Source organism: Abramis brama (assembly GCF_963993115.1).
Source record: "Abramis brama genome assembly, chromosome: 10".
Classification (NCBI taxonomy): Eukaryota; Metazoa; Chordata; class Actinopteri; order Cypriniformes; family Leuciscidae; genus Abramis; species Abramis brama.
In genome coordinates, this window is record NC_139972.1 from 20,436,357 (window position 1) to 20,449,966 (window position 13,610).

General features: G+C 37.5%; 1 protein-coding gene across 2 annotated transcripts in view; it reads right to left on the reverse strand.

Moving 5' to 3' along the window:
* Positions 1–318: 318 nt before the first annotated feature.
* Positions 319–13,610, reverse strand: part of dph1 (diphthamide biosynthesis 1) — a 102,214-nt gene continuing 88,922 nt past the window's right edge. Inside the window, exons 10-12 of one of the 2 annotated variants that reach the window (XM_084126849.1) lie at positions 13,078–13,156; positions 5,829–5,963; positions 319–1,378 (exon numbers count right to left, since the gene is read on the reverse strand). In XM_084126849.1, the coding sequence (XP_083982975.1) occupies positions 1,298–1,378; positions 5,829–5,963; positions 13,078–13,156 (295 nt within the window). In that variant the 3' untranslated portion in view covers positions 319–1,297. The remainder of the gene's footprint in view (positions 1,379–5,828; positions 5,964–13,077; positions 13,157–13,610) is intronic. The other variant, XM_084126850.1, reaches the window with a different exon arrangement.

The window sequence follows — 13,610 nt, forward strand, 5'->3', positions numbered from 1 at the left end:
TAACGAAAATAACAATTACTCCTAATTATATTACTAATAACAATAACTACTATTATTGTTGTTATAAAATAGTAACCAATAAAAAGAAAAAAATATAATTATCTTTTATTAATTATTTAACACACACACAAATTTAGCATTAACTATTATTATTGTTATCATAAAATAGTAACCAATAAAAAGAAAAAATAATTATTTTTTATTAATTATTTAACACACACACAAATTTAACATTTTGCAGTAATATATATATATAAATGTATATATATTTTGGAAAATGTTGGAAATGTTTAACAGACACAACAAAAACATCACATATAGTGTTTATTGCTCCTTTTTATTTAAAAATAATCTAGTAGATCAATAAACAATTATGGGCACAAAATATATTAAATCCCAAGAGAAGACAACTAAAGGAGTTAAACTAGTTTGACAGAGGCCTGATATGATAGTCTTAGAGTCAGCATCTTCAGAGGAACATGACTGCTTTCCTGGACGCTGATCAGGTTTGGTCTCAGACTATAAAAGATTTCACCAAGAATAATCACTACTGACAGCGAAAGTTTGTCCAAGACTTTGCCTAATCCGCTTTAGGGAAATTGGCTCCGTGTGTTTGAGCTGACCGCTGATCCATCCTGGGTTTCACTGTTCAGTGATTACAAAAGACAAAATATATACTGGCATCCATGATGTAACAGCAGTTAATCAAAGTCTGACAGCAAATTGTAAACATTTAATTTTATTTTGTGTGCTAGAACTAGAACGCATCCTGTAAAAATCATTCAAAGAGCTCCTTTATGTTGGAGAACCACTCATCCTAATATAATAGGAAATAAAAAAGCCAGAGTCAGAATTTAGAATGAGTATTATCTTTCTTTGCAGAGGAATAATTCTGAACGCGCTCTCGCTTCCCGCTGTAATTTTGAAAGGATGAAGGTCACCAATGCAAAGTGGCTGGCTGCTCCTTTCAAAGTGAGAGACAAGATGATTATGTGTAACTAAAGCCACCCACGCGCCGTAAGACGAAACACTGTGCATTGAGGGTCAGCGCTTTTTTCACCGGATTATCTCTCTCTCACACACCAGCGACATGTCAGACAGACACATACAGCCTTTCTTATTTTTTGTGTGTTCCTCTCACACAGACTCATTCATTCTCCCTCTCACTTGTGTTTTTGTGTCTTTCACTCAGAGTGCAGATTTGATGAAGTGTGTTGTGGATACAGAGCTTTGATGTCCATAGTGAGATCTGATTGGCTTGCTTGTCTCGCTCGTCTCCTCCTGTGGTTGGCCGTGTTTATTCGGCCTGGCAGCCACAGGAGGCGCTCTGCTCACGGCCACAGCTCCTCGCCTGCTGACCGGCATCTGAACCCGCCTTCTGTGGGAAGAGGACGGGAGATTATGAAACTCAAGCAAACTACAACAAGACAGAAGGTCGATTCGTGTTTCTGTTGTATTGGTGCACTTTACACATTTAACCACACGCTAAGTGCAGCAATTACAAGATATTGCTCCTTTCTGACTAAAGTTGATTCTGCGTAACGGAAAGAAACAAGATGAAGGATGAGTCTTAACTACTTATGTCAGTTTGAAAAACACACACACGATGATATAACAGTTTTATGATAAAAAAATCCTAAACCTATCCATTACAGAAACATGTGCAAAACACAAGTTTTAAATAATGAAGGACCTCAATAGCAACCTGTGTGTTACATCAAGAGTGCAGCCATACATCTGTCGTGTTTTATAATTTAATTTCATAATCATTAGTCTTTTATGTAGTTGTCATTTGATTGATAATTTATCATCCAAGTGGATGCTGCACACTGGTGGTGGTTGAGGGGAGATCCCCTGATATGATTGTAAAGCGCTTTGGGTGTACAGTAGTACATATGAAAGCGCTATATAAATGCCTTATTCTATTCATTCTATATGATTATTTGATTTATATCTTAATCACTTAATCATCATTTTATTATTGTTCATTTTTGTCATTTTATGTTTTTATATTACTTATTATTCCAACTATTTCTTTGCTCTTGCAATGCTTGCTATTGTCGTTTAATCTTATGATTGTATTTCAAGGGATAGTTTGTCTTCATGATTAAGAGATAAGAGAATGTCTCCATTTCAGAGTCGATGTTGTGATTCAGTAATTTTGAAATGCTTATGCTTCAGTATAATATCACTTGCTGGATTTGTACTGGTAAGACAAAGTCTGTTCATTGAACATTCAGATTAAGTTTGAGCATTAAATCATCCAGAAAAAGTCTGAGCATTAAAACATATGCAACTATGATTATTCAATAAACTGATATTTTTATTATTATCACTTCGTCTCCTGCTTCTGCTCTTCCCTGGCTTTCTAAGTCAAACTCTCAGGCTGACAGAAGACTGGTAATAGAGTTTAGGTATCAGACAAGACAGGCTTTTTGGAAAAAAAATATGGCTTAAGGACTGTATCAGATTGTCTGACAAAGAAAATAATAACACTGACATAAGCTTTTCCTGACATGAAGCATATTAACAAACCAGCAGAACGCTAAACTGTCCAATTAACACTGACCCTTCAATATTGTAAGACAGGAAACATTTTTTTAACACATGCTGCTGCTTTTCAACGATGAGCCATACAAAGCTTGATAAACATAACACAGAACACTCCCATAAGACTCTTCTGATGGTGTGTTTTAGTGCAGAAACCGATGCCTGGATACTCTGTTAGTGCTTCATCACTAGGTGGCACTGTTATATAATACCGTATTTATTATAGCATACATCAATGTCAGAGACTGTGGTTCTCAAACTCTGTTTCTTACATATGTAGATTAAACTCTGAATATTGTATACCGTTTATTAAAATCTGTCAGTGGTGACCAAACTACCAGTCAGAAGTAATTCTTTATTATTAATATTTTAGAATAATAGTTGAAGGGGGTGTATACTGGAATGCACTGCTGCTTCAATGTATATGTAATGAGTAATTATAATCAAGGTATTAATCAATATGTTTCCTTCTAAATATCAAACGAGTTGAATGACTTCTCTGGAGATTTTACTTTGTTATAGAAGTTACCAGCGTGATTACTGGGTAATCACACTGAGTAGCTTTTCAGGCATAATCTTATTAAATATGTTCTTAAGTGAAGCAACTTCATAAAAGAGCATTCTGCTTCTATTAAGTCCAGGACAATCCAATAAAATATGTTTGACAGATAAGGGAATTTTACAAAACATACATAAAGTTGGGTCTTCACCTTTAAGCAAAAAAGCATGAGGAGTCAAACTTGTATGACTCCTTGAGAGAAAGAACGCATTATCTTGATGTTTTGAGACGACTCTCCTGTTTATAGTTAGAGCCTGGCCAAATCCAACCTTGGAAAAGCTGTGTGTCAGTGTGTGTGTTAATCTTCTTGGTAAGGAACAGGCGGCCTATGAACTCCCGTGTGAGTCTTGAAGCTGACTTCTGCTGATGAAACTGCAAACTATCTTCAGTAAAACTTTTCTTCAATTTATTATAATTCTGACTCCGGGTCTTTCAAACATCTGGTCCTTGGGTGGTCCTAAACTGTTACCCCCTAACATAGTTAAAGCCATCAAACTAGTAAATAACACAAACTGAAGTAAAGGAATTATGTACAGAACAAAAAGTAAAAAATACAAATAAAATGAACACATAGGCACAATATTTATATTAATTTGTTTACAAAATGAACTGAATTTAATTACTTTTAACTATAATTGTAATCAGATTAAATATTTTAAATATATTAAAGGACTACATAACTTTAATATAATATATAATGTAACTATGTAACTTTTGGCCCACTAACGGTTAAAAAAACAAAACTGCATTTTGCGGAAAAACATTGTTTTGGTTGTGTTTTGTCTCTGCGTGACTGTACGGATGAATATGACCCTTCACAATAGATAACGCTTTACACTGAACTGTTAGAGAGCTTTATCTGTTCAATAAAATACCTTGCTCACCTGTTGTCACTTTTACAACATTTCAAATCCCTCAGTTCTTGCCATCTCTGAAAAGCCAAGCCAATGTTGATTCTCGTTTTATTACAAGCTCTGTTGCATTCTCTTTTTGCCAGCAGACTCTCCTCTGTTTGCTGTTTTTTTACAAAAGGGTGATTCCACAAGGTCGGTATTGAGCTTGTCTGAGTTTATTATGAAATGTTAGACAAAAATAATGTTTTCGGATCATGAAAGCATAGATGTTAACTTTTGTTTTGCTGTAAATTAATCACGAACACTAAACTGCCTATAATGTAAGCCACTGGGAGACCACAGACGGCTGTCATTCACTGAATTGCATTAACAGAAAGCCAGTTAATATAAAGATTTGTAATAAAAGTATTTTTCTAAAATTAGGTTTTAATAGTATTTTCGTACCGTGGGGGCGGGAGCGTGAGTGACGTAGCCATGCGCTCTTTCTAGACCTGAGGCTGAGGGTTGTGAGAGAACGGCGTGAGGCCAGTAGCGTGATTACTAATGAGCGACACCTGCGCGACGCACCGGTCTCACATCTCTCACAGAGGAGCTTTGAAAGCATAAAAGGAGGAGCGACGACAGTGAAGGATGAGAGAGGACCAGGCCTGGATTTTACGTTGTGTTTTGTTTATCTTTTATTATGTGTGTGTCGTCCGTGAGGGGCTGCCACCTTTACTTTCATTTTGTGTTTGTTTTATTATTAAAAGTTTGTGAACGTTCGCCGGTTCCCGCCTCCTCCCTCCCATAACAACAAACCTCGTTACAGTCTCATTCTACCTTTTAATTGAAGAGGAGGACTAGAAAGGACGCAGTCTCGGTAGAATGCAGCCTTCCATTTGAGAAACACAATATATGGATATGATAAGACACACATGGGTGAATGACGCAAGTACGCAATTTCCTGCAAAAACCATCCCGCCCTGTTTTGGAAGTAGGATTGATGATGTATTGGCTTGTTTAAATGTTGTAAATTTTGACCAAAAAAAGTTACAGAGAGTAACTTTAATACAAATAAATTAATAATAAAATAGAAATATATAATAATAATAATTAATGCCATTAAACAAGGATATAAATGCAACTTAAAATATATAGGGATCAAAAAGTCAAGAGATGTATACATAAGCATTATTTCACTATTTATATTTATTTATAAAATGAACATTTTTTATCATTTTAAATTGAATTTTACAAAATCATATATTATTTTATATTAATAAAATAGAAAAATTATATAATAAAATAGAAAAAACATTAATAAAAATGTTTTACATAAAAAACATTAATAAAGATGCAACTCTAAAAATAAATAGTTTTTAATATTTTATTTCTAATACTACTGTAAATAACAGTGATTTCTGACACACACACACACACACACACGGTCACTGTGATTTTACCAAGACATACATGTTCCTGGATCAAAATATTTTGTCTATCCTGGAACAACATTCCTGTCCCAAAATTTTGTCCTAACCCTATCCCTAACCCTAACCCTTCCCCTGATTTTAGGGATAACTTGTGGGTAGGGTTAGGTTTAGGCCCTAAACCTAACCCTACCCACAAGTTATCCATAAAATCAGGAGGAATTGATAAGCCTAAACTGTAAACTTGTCCCTCAAATCCGATTGGTTGCTTGGGTTGTTGTTCCAGGATCAACAAAGATGTTGATCCAGGAACATGTTGTACTTGGTGAAATCACGTTCACCACACACACACACACACACACACACACACACACACACACACACACACACACACACACACACACACACACACACACACACACACACACACACACACACACACACACACACACACACCTGGGTGGGTTTGCGTGAAGGTCTTTTTGGTTGGTTGTCTGGGTGATTAGGAGTCCAAGCCCCCAGGCTCTGATTGGAATAGAAGTCCATAGGATACACTTCCTGCCATCCCACCTGCTGCAGCGCTACTGCTGCCTGAAACAGAGAGAGATCTTTAATTAAAGACAGCTGACTGCAGCATCAAACACTGTAGCTACAAGCCAGAGGAACGGAGAGAATCTTGAGAAAACAACATGGCAGTGCTGCCAACAGCTGACGGGTCGATACATGCATACGATATGAGCGCAGTCGAATATCAAGGGAGATCTAGTCAAACACGACGCTTCTCATCTAAGAGGCAAAGTCACGTGACTCTCATATCGCAAAAAAAAAAAAAAATCTCCCGGATGGCTTCTTGTATTACTGATGCGCAAAGATCTCCCCCACTGGCGATATGCACAGAGCAGAGACTCTGAGTCGAGGTGAGATCCATGCTGTTCCATGTGACCTACAAATGCAGACGAATACATTAGAGGGCCTCTAGAGGAATGCAGGACTTCCTTGTGCATGTGGCTACATTACATAAACTCCAGCAGGATTTCACCAGTCAGACTGAGCTGCTTATATGAATAATCAATGCGCCAATGTGTTCGTCTCCGCCCGTGGGCACGTATACCCACTTCACAAGCGAGGCACGCTGTAACGTACGGCTCTAATACCGTGGGAGAAATGACAAACGCCCCTGCCTCTGGTGAAGGACTGTCTCTCTCCACTGACAGTACAACAATACCTCACAAACAAATGAATCTTCATGAATCTCTCTTAAATAGCCTTCAAAACCTAATACTACAGTCACTCGCTTTTATTGCGTGGAAAAGAGACAGTCGAGAAGTTCTGGCCTGAATGTTTTTCTGTGAAAATTGAGGCTTCTGAAATATAGAATGCATTTTATAATATAGACTCTTAACCCTACATAGAATTATTATTATTATTTTTTTTATTAAATTTATTTTATTTATTTATAAAATAAAAATATTCTAGAAAGAGATTGCAGAACTGTCAGAGCTTTGATCAAACTACAAGTCAGAAGTTTGGACCTACTCACACTTTATTTTTTATTAATATTTTAGAATAATAGTTAAAGCCATCAAACAAGGAAATAACACAAATGGAAGTAAGGGAATTATGTAGAGACCCAAACAAACAAACAATAAACGTTTTTTTAAATAATTTTAACCATTATCTTTATTTTAACTATTATTAAAATTATATAAAACATTTTAAATGTTGTATTGATAACAAATAAATGAATAATAAAATATAAAAATAAACATATTAAAAATTATATAATATTAGATTAATAGTTAAAGCCATCAAACTACAAAACAAATGGAAGTAAAGGAATTATGAAGGGACCAAAAAGTCAAGAAGACTTAAACACTATTTCACGATTTATATTTGTTTATAAAACTAACTAAACTTCAATCATTTTAAATATAAATGGAAAATTTATTTTAAATAGAAATAATATAATAATTTATTAATAAAATATATTAAATAAAATTAATTAAAAAGTAATACAATAAAATATTAATAAAAATAAACATTATTATTATACATATAATAAACAAATAATTATATTAATATAATGCATTAATTATATTCTTATTTAAAAAACAACAACATAATAATATTAAATACAAATATATAAATTTTTGTGTGAATATAGTCAATTAGTCGTCTGGAAATTTAAAACGGTGAAAAAAAAGTATGTTTATGAGATAAAAAAAGATCTAGGATGAGCATTTTACTTACTATGGATGTGCTGCTAACATCAGTCTTTCGTTCTCTCTTCCTCCATCCATCATGTCCTTATTAACCCTGGCACATCCATCCCTCTTTCACTGGCTTTTCATCAGTGCTGTGCATAAGCTACCTTCTAATCCCTACACTGACATGAGAGGCAAGTGTGTCATTGACTATAAATATAACATGACACACACTAAAAGTCACTGCCTTCTCTCTCTTTCTTCATACTTCACTTTTACACTCCCTGAAGTCCTCTCATTTCTTTCTGACTCCACAGAAAGAGCAAACACAAGTCTGAGATGCATTAAGGTGGCAGTGTCTGAGAAAACCTTTACTATGAACTTCATGTTCAGATATTTAAGCAACCAGGCTGGGCAGAAACGCTGTTACACTACAAAACATCAGCATGTTATTGCTGCATTCTAATGTATTCTCATAATGCCATATTATACGTTTTTACACCAAAATGCACTGAGCTCCAGCGTGGGCCAAATGGCAATGAAAATAGATTATGCAGTGCTACAATATGGCTCTACTGAGCATTGTCATTTTTCACTAAGAGATATGATGCCATAAACTCAACATAAATGATCTTCTACTGGAACAGTGGGTACATTGTCGCTATAGACCGATATATTGGCCGGGATGATTAATAGGCTGATATTTAGTCATTTTGAGAGGCAATGGGAGATAACGTCTCAGTTACATATGGTAACCCTCGTTCCATGAAGGAGGGAACGGAGACGTACGTCGGACTGACTAATAGGAATCTTGCTAGAGAGCCCAATCTACTTTGAGTGAAACTAAACGAGCCAATGCACATTGGCGTGCAATCATTTGCATCAGTTGTTCAGCCACGCAGCACGGGTATATAATGAGCAGAAGGTGCAATTGCACTTCAGTTTTTTGCTGAGGAGCCGTTTTTTGCTGCCCCGGCGGGTCGCAGCAGATGTGGTGATGGGATGTACGTCTCCGTTCCCTCCTTCAGGGAAAGAGGGTTACCATATGTAACTGAGACGTTCCTTATCAGTCGATCACTCTCGATGTACATCGGACTGACTAATAGGAATACCTACCAAAGCGCCACAGCTGCTGCACCCCATCCAGCGCCCTGTGCAAGCCTCTACCCCTTCTTGCCTGGAAGGACGATAGGAAAACCACAGCATGCCTGGACACCTGTTCTAAGGGCACTCCTGCCCGCAGGAACGAGGGGTCTGACCACGGGCTGAAGGTCTGGCGGCACGCCGGTGTGATTGTCACCCGGTGAGTGCCGTGATGCCATGCCCATCTCGGGACTCGGCCGTGAAGCCAGTGCCGAAGCGGTCTCATATGGAGCAGCCCGAGCGGAGTTACCGCTGCCATATGCCCCAGGAGCCTCTGAGAGAATTTCAGTGGGACCGCCGTCCTGCCTTTGAACGTGTTCAAGCAGTTCAGCACCGACTGTAGACTGAGGAGTGGCCCACGAGGCACTCAGGAGGTACGTCGGGGGAGGCGCTTCAGTCTGCTGCTTACTGCAGAGAACTGTTGTTCTTAACAGTGTCGCCGAAAAGGCCACCTTGTGAGATGGGAGGATCGAGAAAGCGTACTTTGACGACCTCACGCACCTCTGCAAGGACAGCCAGGTGCGCTTCTGGACCACCAAGGTGGACATCGTCTGACCGAGGGCCTGCGCTGTGACTTGAGCACGGTCAGTCGACAAGCGCAACTCAATCCCGGCTCAGAACTACCCTTGTGCAATAAGAGTGCCTTGGCCTCACATGCAGGGCAGAGGTGGTCTGCCAGAGGCACAGCCACCCCACCATCGAGGGTATTGAGAGAGGTAAAAACTTATGAAGAATTTGGCACTTTTGGTGTTCCATATTTTGGCACCAATATAGCTCCATACTGCTAAGTTTTCAATGCACATCCGAGAAAGACCCGGGAAAACATGGCTGTGAGCTCTGAATCTGATTCAGCATAAGCACTAGACATGTGCCGGTTTTCGGTAATGCGATAAATCGCGGTAATGAATATGCACGATATTGTTATCGCGGGCACTTCAAAATACCGTGAAAAATAATAGATCAGAATTTATATTTATAGAACGCGCATTAGCTTATTTTCCATCAACCGCTTAAACAAACACTGCATATATGCTGCGCGAAACACGTGCGCACTCTGATGTAAACAATCCCCACATGAAGCACTGTGTGCATGCGGCGCAGCGCGCACTCTAGTCTAATGTAATGAATCATCACATGGAGAAGAAGCACGGCAGGAGGAACGCTGTCGACGATTTATCCCCCTTCTAAAAGCAGGGCTGTCAACTCTATGCATTCAGCGTGAGACTCACGCAATTTACACTTTTCACACGCTCTCGCGCCACACATCCATTTTCTCACGCAGAGAAAAATCACGGAGCAAAGAGGACACTGACACCGACAGACTAGACAGAGCAGGTTACTTTTGATATGAAAAAAATTCTCAGCTCTCAGGTTCTGTCCATTTTATTACGAAATTCAGACAATAAATACCGTTTTGGTGCTTGTAAATGTGACGTGACCGATCGCTGTAGCGCCTCAGTTCAAGTAAACCGATCATCTGTTACTTTTTATTTAAAGATACAGTACAACTTACTGAAAGGTATTTATGCCTCATACATAATATCGATCAATCAGTGTTTTTCAACCACGGAAAGAGGTCAATAAAACTGCAGGTGAACAATTTTGTCACAGAACGTTACATTTACCTCAGGAAAGCCATTTTTTGACCAACATGTTAGTTGACTAGAAAAAATTGCTATAGAGAGGAGTATTTTGCTAAATATGTGCACTATATTACATTTGTATTATATTTTTACTTGTGTCATAATTGTTATTATAATGAAAACCAAATTATATTTAATTTAATTTTGAACCTTTAATAATACCAGCTGACAGGGCTCTCTGTATGTTTACAGCATTATGTGAGATATATTTTTTCTTGAGAAAAATTAACATGTAGGCTATCTACTGTAGCCTACCTTTAGAATATTTATCCAAAGAGTCAATATTGAACCAAGATTGAAATCTAATCCCAAGAATTGAATTGAAATCGTGTAAATTGTGTAAAATTCTGTTTAGTTACCAAATGTTTTGACAATCACAATTACACCTATTGTGATGCAAGTTGTTGTTTTTTTCTACATCCGTGGCTGAACAGCTGATGCAAATGATTGTATGCCAATGTGCATTGGCTCGTTTAGTTTCACTCGAAGTAGATTGGGCTCTCTAGCGAGATTCCTATTAGTCGGTCCGACGTACATCGAGAGTGACCGACTGATAGGGAACCATTTCTGCTTGGCCGATTAACAGAAGTGGAAGATTCTTCTTGTGGCAGAATGAAGTCAACAGCATTGTCAATGGATAGTAAAATAAATATAATGTATAGGTGTAATATGTCATGTGTTGCTGTTCATCTCATTTTAAGACCTGCCTAGGACCAGATGGTTTTTATTATGTCCTGATATGTAAAACCATAGAATTCAATTGGGTGTCCTTTCTTTTTCACATGACAATTTTTAGTTGTCAACTTCCGTCTGCTAAGTAAACCTTGTATTAAATAATCCTTCTAATGTGCTGATTGTCACTCAAGGAACCTTTTTATAGGCAGAGCTGCAAATGGTTAAGTGTGGAAACAGCCAAACATCGTCTCATTTCTTTCAAAGTCACATTTTATAATTTCACATTTTAGTTTTAAAACTGACCAAAACCAACACATTTCAAGAAACTCATCAGTATGTTTCTTTTAAGAGATGAAGGCTATTTCATGCACTACTGTCTTGAACAAAGACAGCAAACTGGTTCTAACCAGGACAGAGAGAGAGAAATGAATGGCCCAGATGCACAACAAGAGGACAAGCACACCAGAGCCTCAAGTAGAGTCTCAGCTGGCAGCTTCATTGAACAGTTCACACTAAACACTAGCTTCTGACCTTTAGGCAGAGTTTCAAAGAAAGAGTCACATCTGATCTGGCAAATGAGCAGAAAAGGGCTTTAGAACAGGATAAAGAACATAGAGATAACACATGGCAAACAATTATTAAGGCTGGCTGAATCTAAGATTGAGATGTTGAGGTGTTGTGGAAATTGTTTGATTGAAATTCAATCAAACTCATGGGAAGTGCTACAGTGGCTATAGTGATATAGCCTACAGTTTGGAAACATTACTATTTTTAATGTTTTTGGAAGTCTCTTATGCTTATCAGGCCTGCATTTATTTGATAAAAAACAACAACAACAATATTGTAAAATATGATTACAATTTAAAATAATGGTTTTCTATTTTAATATACTTTAAAATATAATTTATTTCTGTGATTAAAAGCTGAATTTTCATCAGCCATTACTCCTTATGGACTTCTTACTTGGAAACAGTTGTGCTGCTTAATATTTGTTTTGGAACCCTATTGATAAATATAAAGCAAAACAAAAGTTAATCCAATTTATTATTATTTTTATTTATTTATATTTACTTAATGTATAATTCATTTTAGAAATTATAATACATATTTTAGTTATGACTTACAATTTTACATGTGTTATTTGCATTAATAAAAAGTAAGTAAAGTAATTTGTAACATTACTTTTATGTTACATGTAAATTATATTATCAAAAATCACAGTAAACAAAGAATCCTTGGTGAATACAAATATCACGCATATTAGCATTAAAACGGCTATCGGACACCTCGATCTCAAGATATCAGTAAAGATTTTGGTATCAGCCACAGAAAATCCCATATCAGTCGACCACCACTACATTATGCTTGTGATATTCCTGGTGGACTAAGCGAAAAGAGAAACAGGAATCCTAATGAGGTCTATCTGCAGATAAAACCCGCCAGATGTTCTTGTTTTGCATCTGGGAATGGGGAATAGGGATTTAACCGAGACACCTATCCCAGGAAAAACGCTTGGTGTGTGATTCTGGCTAAGTCCTGTTTTGGCATGACATGAATCAAGATGAGCACAAGCTTCTGGTGATGTGAGAGAGAAAGACATGTTTGGAGAGGCGCTGTAGCCAGTCGGCCAGTGGGAGGAGCTACTGTTCCACCCTTAGCTGGCCAGCTCATCCCGCCTGTCTCTGAGGAGTAGAGATGGTGAGTAAACAAACCCTGTTCCTTCACATAGCACGACGGTGTGTGCATAGATGTTTGTTTGCAAGCGCAAACACATACACACGTTGTACAAAAAAATGCATTCAGAGCCTTTATGTCCCAAAGGCACTCAGAAATGTCCAGAAACACGCATCACAAACATGGCTGGCAGCATTTCGACTGACGGGCAGAAGTGAACACCTGCAGTGGATGTGCAGCTATGTGTGCCTTGTGTTAAGGGAGATTAAGTTTCTTATGGTCAGTATAGGTCTTTGTCTTTTCTTTCATAGTAAAGTATAGTAGATGGAGGACTGTGCTGTGTGCATGCATGTAAGTCTCGAGTACCTCATATGGAGACAGCAGGGGTTTGGAGAAAGCCGTTCCCCAGTCAATGGAGAGGCGAGGGCAAGCGATCTGCACCCACCTATATATATATATGAGAGAGAGAGAGAGAGAGAGAGAGAGGTAGTTAAACAAAGTAGTTCAAATTAAAATGTTTGCAAACCATTTTACTTATGCGATTATTTCAGAGTGCGTACAAAATGCAGGGCTTTTCATTCAACAACTAAAACTTGTCTTGGCAGGGTGAGTAAACACAGAGTGACACAGTTGGTTTTGTTATAAAGAATGATATATAAAGTGTCCTTGGGGAATTTTGTTATAACTGAAAGGGGGTGTGGTCTCCTCACTGTGATTGGTCGAAGACAGTGTTCAAAAATGACATCAGAATGCAAGTCATTTTGGAGATGAAAACATAAGTGTAAATATATATATGCACTGATGAATTGATCACAATAAGACCAGGAACGTGTTTAAGAAAGCAAATACATTTATGATTTCATGTTCACTGTAATTTGCATATTGTAACCATTAATTAT